At 43.1% G+C, this 14,081-nt stretch overlaps 1 protein-coding gene across 2 annotated transcripts in view; it reads left to right on the top strand.

The window, feature by feature from the left end:
* NTMT2 (N-terminal Xaa-Pro-Lys N-methyltransferase 2) overlaps positions 1-14,081 on the top strand; it is a 39,401-nt gene that overhangs the window by 14,924 nt on the left and 10,396 nt on the right. Inside the window, exons 1-2 of one of the 2 annotated variants that reach the window (XM_074832886.1) lie at positions 2,457-2,839; positions 10,231-10,406. In XM_074832886.1, coding sequence (XP_074688987.1) covers positions 2,686-2,839; positions 10,231-10,406 — 330 coding nt within the window. In that variant the 5' untranslated portion in view covers positions 2,457-2,685. Of the gene's footprint in view, positions 1-2,456; positions 2,840-10,230; positions 10,407-14,081 lie in introns of those variants that run through there. The other variant, XM_074832888.1, reaches the window with a different exon arrangement.

The raw sequence follows: 14,081 nt of genomic DNA, 5'->3' as shown, positions 1-14,081 counted from the left end.
ACAGTCCCAACACCCTCCATGGTGCTATCCCACTGTTTGACTCCACTAGGACGTGTCAGGGCTCAGGTTTTATGCTTGGAGTCACTGCTGTCTCTAAGCAGAGGGGTTACTTTGCTACACAATGGGCATTGCCAAAACTACAGCCATGACAAATGTGAAACTTGGTGTCAAACATGGAACAGGTGGGCTCTGAGTTCCTAGGGGAATCTTTTGTTGGTGACAAAGTGAGCTTGTGCAACATCTTTCCAAAGCCTTAACATGCTGTCTTGACTCATCCATTCCTGGCGCACTAACTGGCAAGTGGCTGAAAATAAATAAGCAAAGAGAAAGGGTCAGATTTGTGAGAAAACCAAGACATACACCAGGATTGTGTCTGGGCCCAGATATTTCAAAATTAATTGGAGAGAGCCTGGTGTTTCTCTGATAGATACATAACCAGAAAGACATTTGAGACAGAGTTACTTCAAGGGATGGCTGAAATTTCTAAGGCTGCATGAAGAACATTGCACTCTGTCCAAGGAAGGGCTCAGACTTTGGTGCAGTGACACTAGAGCTGATCTAACCACTGCTGTGATCCCACTCTCCCCACCCCATCCTCAGCTGCACATTTCTGCCTCCCTTCTTGCACTTCTCTGGCAATTGTAAGATTTGCACTGAGCTGCTTCACAGCGCTGACCAGACAGAAAAAGCCAACTGATGTAGCAAGCCGAAATGGCTCATCAGAGACCCCAACAACAGGAATGTGTGAGCAGAGAAGGGTGGGAGCATAGAAGCATATCTTCCAGTACTTAGATTACCTTTGGCTGTCGTGGAGCCCCCTCCAGCACACCTCTCTGACAGGACACAGGGAAGAGGGCTGCACTACTGGTAAGGCCACTGTGTATTGTGGCCGTATGGCTACCTCCTCCACACCACCATCCCAGGTGGCTGTTCCAGCCCCCATATTGTAGCAGATGACAAATTCCCTTATGTCAGCTGTGGGCTGGACTGGGGAGCTGATCCCACTTGAAAGGAAAACAAGTACATTTTTCTGAATAAGATTTATTCACTGATCTGTTCACCAACACGTTTGCACGATCATGTAGACTGGAACAGCTGGGGGAGCAGTGTGCCAATGCAGTTAGGTGAGAATGAGTAATACAGGATGGTAGTTGGGGAAACAAGAAAGGCAGTAATACCCAAGCATGGTTTTACCCCTAAATGCTTTTAGTAAGTAATATCAAAGCAGAGATACAGAGATTGACTGCTCCAAGGAAGCAAGTCATGTTGGAAAATATGCTTTAATTGATGCACTGCTAAATGCTGCTTAGCATCATCTGTAGCCGAATTACTAGCAATTTTCCTTGGTGGAGGCTAGGTCTTCTTTGTTCTGCTCTCAGAAACTTGATCAGATGTTTGTTGGGAGTTGCAGTACCGCTCAGGACATATGGCAGCCCCTTTGTACTGAAAACATCCAACTTTCTGATCATGTGTTGCTGTGTTACAGTGTGCTTACACTGCAGACAGCTGGAATAAACAGCTTGAAAAGGGGAAAACCTCATGGGCACAGTGTGTGGATGTCCATGCAGTCAGTACAAAGCCCCGATCCCCTTGCTGGGTACCTTTGCAACTCAGGAGGCTTGAAGCTGTACCACAGTGAGTGCCTGAACTACCAGGGGCAAACAAGGTTTTAAAGCAGTACCTGTCTCCTTGTCCCTTGAGGGTCTGATCCTCCTCTGGGATGGGACATACTTATGATGTACAACCCCCTTCAGCAGCTTAGCATTCTCCATCCTAGAAACACTTCAGCTTCTCACCCTACTCCCCCTTTTCTAGAATTTTGCCCACTCTAGTGGCCTGAACCTCCTTCTCTTTTCCACCCAATGTATTTGTCTAAGTCTGTTAATGGGCAGTTTGTCTCCTCTTGTTCTTCAGTGTATTTTGTTAGCTAAAGCAAAAAGCTTTTACCCTTTCCTGGCTTTACCATTCCTGTGTTCCCAAACAGCAGTTTCTTCCAGCTAGGCTCTGCGGATGAGATAGTCTGTACCTTTTAAACAGATTAAATGAACCTGGGCCAACTAGTGCATAGAGAGTGGCTTGCCCTGCCCTACACAGCGGCAAAGCATGAAGTTGGATCTGTTGCTATCTCTTTGCTTGCTATAATCACAGGTTGTTAGGACACACAGTTTGTGTGGAGGCATGTCCATGTTCTGTCTTCTGGCCTTCCTCTTGCATGCCCTGGACTGAAAAACAAATAGCAAGGGAGAGACAGAGAAGCAAAATCACCCTTTGAGATATAAAAGAGGGAGATGGGAGATCCTGGATAATATCTGAGTTCCTTTGAAGTGAAGGCTGAATAGATTAGAAAAAGTGTAATTGAATTAAAACCACTCTTTTTTGGAGTAGATATACATTTACCCTGGCTAAGCAATTTCCTGGTTGAGTTTTTTATCACTTTCCAGCACCTGCTCATTTCAGAGGGCGACGCTCCAGAGATTACTCTGAGCCAGTGCCAACAGCCAGCATTTCTCACTTCCCTCTCGCCCGCCTCCGCCCCCTGCACTGCTCTAGACACACACCCCGATATAGAATGACAGCACATTGCCACAATTTCAATGACACTGCCTCTGCCTCCTTGGAAGGACAGGTCCTCCAGAGAGCACCAGCCACCGCACCTGTCCACCCTTGCAAAAAAAGGTCTTCATCATGGCGTATAAAGCAGCACATTTGGCCTTTAAGTCGCGCTGGCACAAGACAGACGAAGAACTCTGTCGGCACAGTATGTCCTTCATCTTGCATAAGGCGATCCGCAATGACTTCTTTCAGAGTTACCTTTATCTGCTGGAAAAGCTTCCCCTGGGTGAGTAGCTGGTGGGCAGGAGCGTCTGTGTGTGTCTGTGACTGTGCTCTGGAAAGACGTATCATGTTAGGTGGTAGAGTGCGGACACATTATGACAGTAAGTAGTAGTTCTGAGAAGTCCGGCTAGAGAAACTACAGTGCTAGCTAAACTTATATTTGGTACTCTCTCTCTCAGCTCCCTCTAATTCAGTCCCCTGTTGTTTTACCTAAATACACCACAGATTGTTAGAGGGTGGCAAGGGAAAGACCATAAGAGTGAAAGAAAGTTTGGTTTCTGGCTAATGATTCCTCTTTTTGTCACCATTTAAGTAAAACATGCATTGACCTGTTTGGAACTTGGAAGAATAAATGCAAAACTAGCAGAGCTGACAGGCCTTACTTTCTGTTGCCTGATACCTGTTTTGTTGTCATTCAGTGTCTCCTTAGCCTTGTCATTTGTATTGTTTTGGACAAGTGCTTGAAAGGTAACGTTTTTAAAATTTTTTCTTGGGAGTCTTTGTAATCCCAATCTCTGCAGCAGGCTGTCTAACCTACTGTTAGTTATCTGGGAGGAAGATGCTTCCACAATGTTTGTTTATAGCCAAATTTCAGTGACAGCCTGTGGATGCCAAGACATTTTTTTAGATGCAGAAAATGAATGTTCATTTCTTGTAAAAATTTGACCCTGAATAAGAAAATTTCCCCAGGACAATATAGCTAAAAAGTCATTTTGACTTGAGCCAGTATTACTTTAGCATGTCACTTTTTAAGCAGAATTATTCAGCCTCCACTCAATGTTAGAACTGTAGGAATTTAAGGTGGGAAGGATGTCTCTGTGTAACCTGTTAAACTACTCTTCATAGTGAATTCTTGAGGTCTCCTTCCTAATTGAATGATCCATTTAGGCAAGTGGATTATTTTACCCAATTGTGTGAAACTGTACAGACCCCAGTGAGAACTCTGCTCATGTTGGTAGAATTCATGAGTCCTGTAAAAAGAAAAAGCACTTTCATGTTATCTTAGTATTTTGGTGTGGCTTTTCAAATGCAGCAATATCTGCAGCTATTTAAAATGAAACATGGAAGATAAATATTCCTATCCCTAGTGGTAGGTAGCTGTGAATGATGGAAAGAAAGGAAAGATGGAAAGGAAGGAAAGTCAATTATAGGTCGATGGAATCTCAAGAAGTCTACAAAAATGTTATTCTTTCATTTGTTTTGAAAATAAACGCAACATATTAGAAACTGAGCAGGATTTCCTACAGTGTTAACTGTTAGTGTAACTACTAATAGATCATTTTAAGGCTAGAAGGTACCATTATGAACATCTAGTTTAGACGAACATCTAGAATTTCATGTAAAAGTTCCTGCATCATGCTTGTAACTTACGAGTGGGTCACAGTATATATTTATGAAGACAAAAATACCTTGGTTTAAGGGCTGCAAATGACTGAGAATCCATCAGTCCATCATTAAGCTGCTTCCAGGCCTAATTGCTTCACTCTTGTAAAACTATATTTTATTTCTTGTCTGAATTTTATGTGAATTCCCATTCCCAGCCAACAAGCTTTGTAAAATGTTCCTATCAGACTAAAGATCCCTTCTGCCAGGATTTTCGTGACCTGAATCGTTAAAACTTCACTAAAGAACTTGCAAGCTTATTGCCAGCCTATCCGAATTAGTTTGAAGAAGTACTGTGAGTCCAGCCTTCCATGTGAACATGTCTGTTACTCCATGGTTATTGCCATGAAGTAAAAGTGTGCATAAGAACACATATCCTGTGGGGTACCTTGTGAGCTGTGATACACATCCAAGAAACTTCACAGCGTGCTAAGATGTCATGGTCTGGATGGGTGGACAATCAGATAGGTAAAAAGTGGTCGGGTGATTGGGCTCAGAAAATTGTGGTCACATTTTGAGGACAGTGGAGTACCGCAGGGGTCTGTCCTGGGACCTATGCTGTTTAACACCTTTATCAGTAACCTGGAGAAGGTGAAGAACTGCTTGCTCATCACATTTGCAGATTGCAGCCAACTGGCAGGGCTTGTCTGCAAGTTCTGGGTCGGGACTGCCATCCAGAGGCACCTAAATAGGCTGGAGGAAAGAGATAGTGGGAAGCCAGTGAAATTCAAATTCACTGACGTTCAAAGGCAAATGCCAAGTCCTGTACCTGGAAAGGAGGAACCTTTGGCAACAACACCATGAGCTGGTCAGTGGCTGGCTGGGGAGTGGCCCTGCTGATAGGGTTTTGGTACACAGCAACTGAATGTGAACCAGCAGTGTGTCCTGGCAGCAAAGAAGGCCGACAGTATCCTGGGCTGTAGTAACAAAAGCATAGCTAGTTGATCGAGGGAAGTGGTTATCCCCTTTTATGCAGCAGTCCTGTGTGGGGTCTTGAACCCCCAATGCAGGAAATGACATGGAGCAAGTTGGATGACCTCCAGGGTGGTGAGGGAACGGGAGCACATGCCCTATGAAGAGAGACAAAGGGAATGAGGCATGTTCAGGCAGAAGAGACAGCTTCAGGGAGACCAAATACCAGCCTGCCAGTACCTACAAGAAGATCATGAAGAAGATGGAGCTGAGCTCTGCACAGTGGTGTGAGGTAGGAGGACAAGAGATGGTGGCCAAAAGTGGAAACATAAGAAATTCAGGCTGACTATCAGGAAAAACTCTTTCTCCATGAGGACAGTCTGGCATTGGAACAGGTTGCCTAGAGAGGTTGTACAATTCTCCATTACTGGAGACTTTCAAAATCTAGCTGAATAAAGTCCTGGTGAACCTCATCTGACCTCGTGTCTGTCTCTGCTTTGAGCAGAAGTTTGGATAGATACCTCCTTAGGTCCCTTCCAACTTGGATTATCCTGTGATCCAGTGCTCTCTGTGATAGAGAGGACAGAACGTGGCAGGTCTGAACATCTCTGCAGAATGACATTTTCCAGTTAGTTCAGAGTGGAACTGAGCAGAAATGAAATGAACTTCTCAAGCTTCAAGACTAGATCCAGATATGTCTGTGTAAACAGTATTAAACGACTAAAGCAACACTAAGACTGTGACCTAGCAGGGTAGTTAAGCATGTGCTTAACCCTAAACATGAATAATAACACTGAAATCAAGCCTCACACTGAAACTTGCAGTGCAGCCCAGGGTCAGCAAGGTAGAAAGCTTGCTTCAAGCTATGCTAACTCCACGCTCCCCCCACTCCATTGCTAGGCTCAGTGGTGGAGCACTTTGAGGCATGTTTACTTGTGAGCTGAGCATATCTGGTATCACAGCCTGTTAAGAGAAACATGTCACTTTTACAGACCAGGGTTACATTTATAAATAAAAGACATGAGTAACTTTAGGCCCTGATCCAACAATGTACTTAAATGTGTGTGAATGCCCTTAAGCCCAGTGGACTTTAATGGAGCTACTCAAATGCTGGAAATTATGCATGTGTTTACATGGGCTGGGGGACTCAGTGCCAGTGGGGTGAGATCTGCAGTGGAAAACTTAGATGATCGGTCCGTAGAGACAAATATTCCCGTGTGTGAGGCACGTGTCTGTAAGCAAAATCTCCTTTGGGGGTGGGCTGCTGTTCATCCTCTATAAAACAGAATGTGAATGGTTCTCGGACCACAGTAGAGAGGTGAATTCTGCCCTGCACCCAGATAACTGTTTTTCAACTGATGCACGAAGCAGATGTTGCATTTAAAAGGGAATACTCAGCCAAACTGGAATTAGTTCAATATCTTGCAGAAAGCAGTCAGAGCCACAAAATAATGTTCACAAATAAAAACTTCCAAAAAATTACTTGCAACATTTACTTCTGCCAGGGAAATTTAGCTGAGTAAACCCTGCAACCAAAAACTGTAAGACAGTCTACTGCAGGTTGGGATTGCACCCAGTCTTACATATTAAGTGGTCCATTTCTCTAGAGATTTAGATCAGATGTACTGGGAAACAAAATTTTGTACTGATCCATAAGTTTATATATATACAGATAATGTTTTGGACTTTGCAAGGCCAAAGGGCTTAGGTAGATACTCTCTGTCTAGTCCAGAGGTTGGCATTCAGCTGTAGATCACCACTGCATCCAGACTGTGCTTGCAGCGAGTGAAAATTAATGTCTCATAACTGTGGAGTGACCTTTAGGGAGCCAGTTCCTGTTGCCAGCCTGCTTTTGCAATAGGTTTGTTTTAACCATCTCTACCTGGGGGACTTGCCAGCAGATTCAGCTGAGAGACCCAGTGTGCCATAAAAAATTTTTCTTCTTAATTTACTTTCTGACTTTCTAACCTTACAAGTTACAAGTTACCTGCCTTAACACTGAAAATCTTGTCTGTGAAAGACAGTTGCCCCTGTCCTGCAATGTCTGAGAGACTTGCAGCCTCCGTTGTCCTATCCTGCCTATGCCTTACTTTTCAAAGTTCATTGAAATGAGGCTGTGTATCTGTAACAGACCTCACAAGTATTTCATTTCCCGATGCACGAGATAGTCCCACATGGGTCATGGAAAGGGAGATGCCTCTGGCTAGACAGGTCCTGTGATGAGGGACGCTGGAGCGGAGCTCCAACACTGTCACCAAAGACAATGTGTCTCCTTGCACTTCTCTTTTGGGGTAGATTCCTGCAAGCTGGCAAACCTCCCTCTCCCTCTGGTCCTGCTGCTGGAGCCTGCATGCCAGGCACAGCTGCGAGGCAGATCAGAGGTAAGGTTGATTGGCTGTGTCTGGAAAATTGGGTTGTGCACTGGGAGAGTTGGCAGTGTTGCAAATTCATGAGAGGGAGGAGTAACACTGAGGGATCAAGAGGTGGAAATCATCCCTGTAGATCTCACACTGCATGAGTGAGACTGTGGGCCCACAGAAGACATTGGGTACAGTGCCACCCTTTACTTTAGCCTGTGTCCTTGCATGCCTTCAGGTGGGAGACTTGCATAAAAAGATCTTTGCGAAGTCTGATGCATAGAGTAGACCCTATGGATGCTAAGCCCAGAGCTGGTTTCGGATGCCAGCACGTAAGGCAGGACACTGGGGCCCCAGCTGGCCCGGGAGGAGCTGCAGTCAGCTGGTGTATGCATGCAAGTCCCAGCAGGCAGTCTGCAAGCCTGATACTGGTTCTGAGTGAGAAATTTGAGAGCACACACTACAGATCTGATATCCTGAACAGCATATCGTCCCCATGTGTTGCCTCAGGACAGGCTCATGTTTTGAATAGAAGGACTCTGAATATTCATTGTTCCTGCTGCCAGCTGCCTGCAACACCCTGTACTAGTGTGCAGACAGTCTGTAAATGCCTTTCCTTTCAATCTAGCAAAACAGGATAAATCACTGTCCCTTGATACGTCCATTAAACAAGCCCTAGAAATCATCCCTGACTTTTATATGGAAGATCTTGCAAAGCCAACATGCAGGGATTCATTTCTGTTCACCAGTCAGGCTGGCATCTGAAACGCAGAAAAAAGGGACACAGAGAAAACAAGATGGTGCCACTCCTGGGGAAAGATGGAGATCGTTTACTGGAAGAATCACAGCCACTGATGGAGTCTTTTTCCCAGGCTCTGGGAGCCACCCTGGCCAAGTTGTGTTGGGGATTGGCTGCTGCCCCCTTCATATTAATTTCTTCAGCTAAATGGTTTCTTCTGAGTATGTGAATATAATCAGTGGAGTGTGTAAAACTCCCAGGTTTGACCCTTGCTGGGCTCAGTGCTTCTTGTGGTATAAATTTCTCAGGCATAACATAAATGTGTAATGGATTAAAGCTTTAATAGTATCCGTTCGGCAGTTGACTTAAGCAGGTGATGACAAGAGGGGCTGGTAATGCTGCTTTTGTTGGATGAAGGATATGCCAGGCATGCTGCTTATGTGTAACCCAATAGCACTATTCTGTTCCGAGTGGTCCTTGGTGGTAATTATTGCCCATCCTACTTCCTTTGTCCCCCCCTCATTTGCCTCCAAAATGTCATTCTCCTGCTGAGGATGGGCAGGCACACACTTATCATTCCCTGCTGAGTTTGCTTGCCCTCAATAAATACATTCCAGGCTTATATTCAGGGCCTCTGGCCTAGCTCTCATCCTCTGCGTGGAGGGCATAATTCCTGTTCCCCAGCCGGTGTAAGCAAGGCATGGCCTGTTCAGACCCTTCCCAGCAGCGACCCGCAGTGCTCCTGTGGAAGCTTAAAGATGCAGCGACAAAGCTCTGCTCCCTGGTCTGTCTGTGTACGCAGCTGGCAGGGAGCTCTCCCTTTCTGTTGTTATTAACCCAAAAGGTGTTTGCTGCTGGATCATTTCCAGTTCCTTAAGCACGCTGGGAATCTGCAGCAGAGCTGGTCTTACACTGCAAGGTGGTGCTTGCAAAGTCTTCTTCCCAGTGTGACTCCATCCCTCCTTATTGCTTAGCTTTCACAGACAGACTTGTAGTTGTGTTTTTGTTGGAAGGGCTGTCATACACACAGGAAAATGCCTGGACACTTCTATGCCCACATGAGACAGTCAGACGTGCTGGTTTCCAAGCAAACTGTTTATGGCCTGCCTCAATCCAACTTTTGAGCTGCAAAACAACTGCTTTTCATATGCCGATGCACATCGAGTGTACAAAAACCCAGGATGCAGAGGATAGACCTCAGTTTTTTTAAGAATAGGGAAAAAGAGCCAGTAAAGGTTGCAGATTTTAATAAAACAGCTTCAAACATGTGATTGCTGTATATTACCAGCAAAATAGCCAAGCAATGAAAAGAAACATCCAAGCCTCTGGCACAGAGCAACTTTCCAGTATATCACCCACTGATTATCTCGCTCCTTGATCTGTGACAGATGAAAATTTAGGAATGTCTCTTCTAAATTGTCTCCCCCCTGTATACTCGTTTAGGCCTGAGACTACCATCTGCTCTTTGGTTCAGCTTACTTGCAGTGCCACAGACGGTACAGTATCACTAAAAATAAAGCAGAGCAAGTGCCTCATTCATCTGCTCTCTTCTTGGTGCACTCTCTGTGCAGCTGTCAATGGCTAGAAAGCATATATGGAAATCTGCAGAACAGTTAGGTTTGTGATAGCGGAAATGATGACCCTGCATAGCAATAAACGCTGCCCACAGCTTTTCTGGGAGCAGATAAAACCCCTTGCTCTGTTAGGCATGCATGTTCACTTCAAAGTTGAAATGATTTTTCACTAGCATGAAAACAGTGTGATGACAAAAGCCATGTCTGAGCCTGGGAGGCACTGAATTTGCCCAAGGGGGACTGTATCCCTTCAAGGTCTTGCAGGATTAAATCCAACACCCTTCCTTCCACCTTTGCTTTAGAAACAGAGGTTTGGTGTTTTGAAGGCTCAACTTAAGTGTATAGATATTCGCCATCGTGCCTCCAGAGCAATAAACTAACCCAGAAATGCCTGTCATTAACAATAAAATAGTGGTTTGTCTGCTTGCAGTGAAACTTTATGCTTTGACAAGTCAAGTTATCAATGGGGAGATGCAGTTCTACGCCAGGGCCAAACACTTCTACCAGGAGGTGCCAGCCACAGAAGAGGGCATGATGGGAGACTACATTGAGCTCTCCAATACAGACATTGAATCCTCCAGGGAGTTTCTCAGGAATTTTGTTGGGGTAAGTCATTTAATCCTATCTTTTGCAAGAAACAGTGGTGATGTGTCATAAATGACACGCAGTGTGCCCAGTCACATATATTTTCAGTGGCACCATATGTCATATTTGATGTGCATCACAGGTCATAACTGGCTGTCATTGATTCTAGTAACGTATTCTGCCAGGTCATGCATTGTCATGAATACACATTTTGCCTGGCCTTATGTTGTTATTTACCTGTTTTGTGTCCTTTTCTTATGCTCCAAAGCTGCAAGGAGTTCTTATAGCTGTCTTTGGGTGGGAGGTTAATTTTCAGTGCAGGACTGTGACCTTTCATGATAAAATCCTTGCTGGCTTCGGTTGGAGATTTGTCTGTGCAAATTCCTGCAGTCCATTTGGGAAAGTAGCTGAGACTAAATGCCAAGTTTCTGTTTTGCCTATTTATAGATATTTCTGAGAATGCTGCAACAAAACCCAGCCCTCTCCCTCCCCCCTCAAACATTAGGAGTATATAGAATAAGCTACCCATTAGGAAAAATACTTTTTTCGTGAACATTCCAGTGTCACTGGGGACCTTTGCAGACAGATTTCTAAAGTTCTGTAAACATCTTCAAAGGTCTGCTTTGACCTGAGATGCAAAGAGATGCCAAGTGGGATTTTAGAAGCTCCTACAATAGAGGTATCACTTTGGCACTTACATTTCTGAAAATCCTGTTGATGCCTAAATGTGGCTTTGGGATTCCGCAAATCTTTACAAGTGTGGCCTGATGATTTTCTAACCGTCCTTCCCTCTTCCCAGGGAAAAAGCCCACTAAATTAGCTCAACAACAATATTAGAAGCTAAAGAATCCACAAAGCTACAGGAAAACAAATTTAAGTTCTCCTGCTCACAAAATGACTAGTTCTATATAATGCTACCATAGATCTTTCATTTTCTGCTCAAATGTACAAATTTGGGATAGCCAGATGACCTTTTTTTAGTCTTAACGATCTACTGTGGAAAAAAAGCTCAACAGGTTAATTAGATGTTGTGTATGAAAAAGGGCACAGTTTAAATAGATCGGGATGGAAAACGAGTGTGGCTTAACAGATAGAAATCCTGTAGGGCAGGGAAGGACAACTGATGGCAAGGTTTGCTGTACTTGATAGAAGGAGGCTTTTGGGGCAGTGAGCCAGCAGAACACAAGTGAACACCTACATTTTTTTTATTAACAGTCATTTGTATTAATGTTAATGCAAAAAGGCTTCACGTTTTAAAGCCTCGCTGTATCAGGCTTTTTACAAACACAAATAGAAAATACAAAGGAAGTTCAGCAAGGCAGCTGAACCTGATGGTAAAAATTTTTTCAGAAAAAATGAAATGCAGCTTATAAGCCTAGAGCCAGCTCAAGGCATATTCCTTAAATTTTACTTAAGTCTTGTTTTAAGGGCATTTGTGGAATTCAAGTGGTGCATAAGTGTGTACTCAGGGAAAGATTTCACGCCTCCGAAACACTATATAGATTCAGCTCCTGAACGGCAGGTTTATATCACACTGTTACGCTTTCTCATCTCCAAGACCCGAAAAGGAAAGAAGTACAGTCTGTAGGAGAGTTTCACATGCCAAAGAGGAATCATACCCAATGCATCAGGTGTGATGACAGATACAAAATACTCCAGAGCAGAGTTCCTACTCCTTTTATTAGCCAGGGATAGAAGGGATACTCTGAATGGCCAAGATCAAACAAGAAAAAAAAAAAAACAAAAACGAAACAACAAGGAATCTGCACATTTTGCTAATTCTGATTTGGTTTGTTAAAGCCTGTCCTCTGTTGAGATAGAGTCAATTGGTTATGTTACTTATGGTTTATTTTCCTTTCTTACTACTGCAATTTGAATCCTACTCAACCAGATGCAGATATTTAGTGGCTTTCTGTAGCAGTGACTTTATTGTAAAGCTAATTTGAGTTATGTCTTCCCAAGTTTATGTGTCTATAAATATTTTTTTTTCCAATAAGGTGATCAGGATAGATAGAAAAAAGCAGTTTGTTTCACCCTAATATAAACGATGCTTTCTTTTTTAAAGAGAAGTTTAACAAAATCAGAAAGTTTTCAGTTTCAGATCAACTGAACATATTTCACTTAATTTTTTTTATTGTTTTACCCTCTGAAAAACTTTTCCCTTTGTTTTCAAGAGTTCAAGTCAGTTTCAAAATGAAAAATGCTGTTTAGAAATGAAAAGTTGACAAGTTATTTTTTTTTCCTTGAAAGTCGTGAAAAAGAAGTATCTTGACATTTTCAACATTCTTTCCCATGTTTTTTGGCTATAACTATTCTCTAGATTTGAGATATCAATTTCACAGAGAGTTTTATTCTTCCAAAACTTTATTTTCTGGCAAAACTAGTGCTCCTTAAAAAAAGAGTTGCCCAGTTCCACTCAAATTACCCCTCTTGAGTTAGTTTGGCTGGTGTGGAAATGCCACACAGTGACATTTCCCTTACATGACTGATGTTGCATACCTTCATGTATGGCATTTCTTAGCATGATTCTTAGGCACCACTGTAAACTGAGCTACAGATTTCTTTACCATTGGAGAATTTGTCTTGCCTGGGCACATGGAAGGAATTACAGAAGGGACTAAGGACTTCACTTATATTTTAGTCTGTCTCCTTCCCAGGCGAGTCAAACTGAGTTAAAAGTGCCACTGTGCTCAAGTTAAGAGGTTTTATGTGTGTGTGGGCAGAACTCAAACCAAGAGCAACATTACTTGAGCCAGCAGTGCTGTACAGACAAGCTATAGGTTGTCTTAGGTACAGTCATACTTGAAGGGTTATCAGCAGAGCTATAGCACTGCATATTTATGGCAATGTATTAATGCCAGTTAAAGCCTTGATGTCCATGTAGACACTGTGTTTTCAAGTGCCTAATCCAGAGGTAATGTATAAAAAAGGAAATAAAACAAAGAAACTCTTAATTCAGGAACAGTTGTGAGCTATAGGTGTGTGATATAATACAGACGGAGGTTACATTAACTTTATAGCTCCCTTTCTGCCCTAAACCCTTCTTCCCTTTCTTGCCCTCAGTTCACCTGCCTGATTGGTTACTTGCTGAATGAAAAGCTTCTCAAAAGTGATTTTTCTCCTGTTTGATCAGGGGGATGGAAGAGATGCTGTTGGAAACCTGATTGTTATTTTTTTTTAATTTAGAAAGAAAACCACTGTGGTTTTCATCTGTTTCTTGAACTCTTGATTTCTTTTTTATCCTACATACCTACTCTGCCTTCCTGCCCTTCCAAGACCTGAAGTAGCATCAGGAACATATTCCACAGCTCTTTAATCCCTAAGGAAATTTGTGAATGGCCTATTTAGCTTTACAGAAGAATTTTTGGGTGTGTCTGTGTCCTAAATGATAGTGATTCTGAGTAATGGGAAGCAGGTAATCAGAGGAACAGTCAATCTTAAATTTTGAAGCCTGTTCTGGCTTAGAATTTTCACTTACACTATTTTTTTAAATAAGGAGCCTGATTTTCAACTCAATTAGGCTTTTGGGAAAATGATTGCCTTCCAAAGAAAATGTTAATACCCTGTCAAAGCTCTGAGCACTTCCAAACTGAAAATATATTAGCTGAACATGGAATTATGTCAACATTTTCATTACAAATGGAGCTGTGGTGCTTCACAGGGCTTCTCAACTGACTGCCTGATGCTCTTGCTCCC

This window comes from Strix aluco, chromosome 8 (genome assembly GCF_031877795.1).
Source record: "Strix aluco isolate bStrAlu1 chromosome 8, bStrAlu1.hap1, whole genome shotgun sequence".
NCBI classification, from domain to species: domain Eukaryota; kingdom Metazoa; phylum Chordata; class Aves; order Strigiformes; family Strigidae; genus Strix; species Strix aluco.
This window is presented reverse-complemented; position numbering and strand designations above follow the sequence as displayed.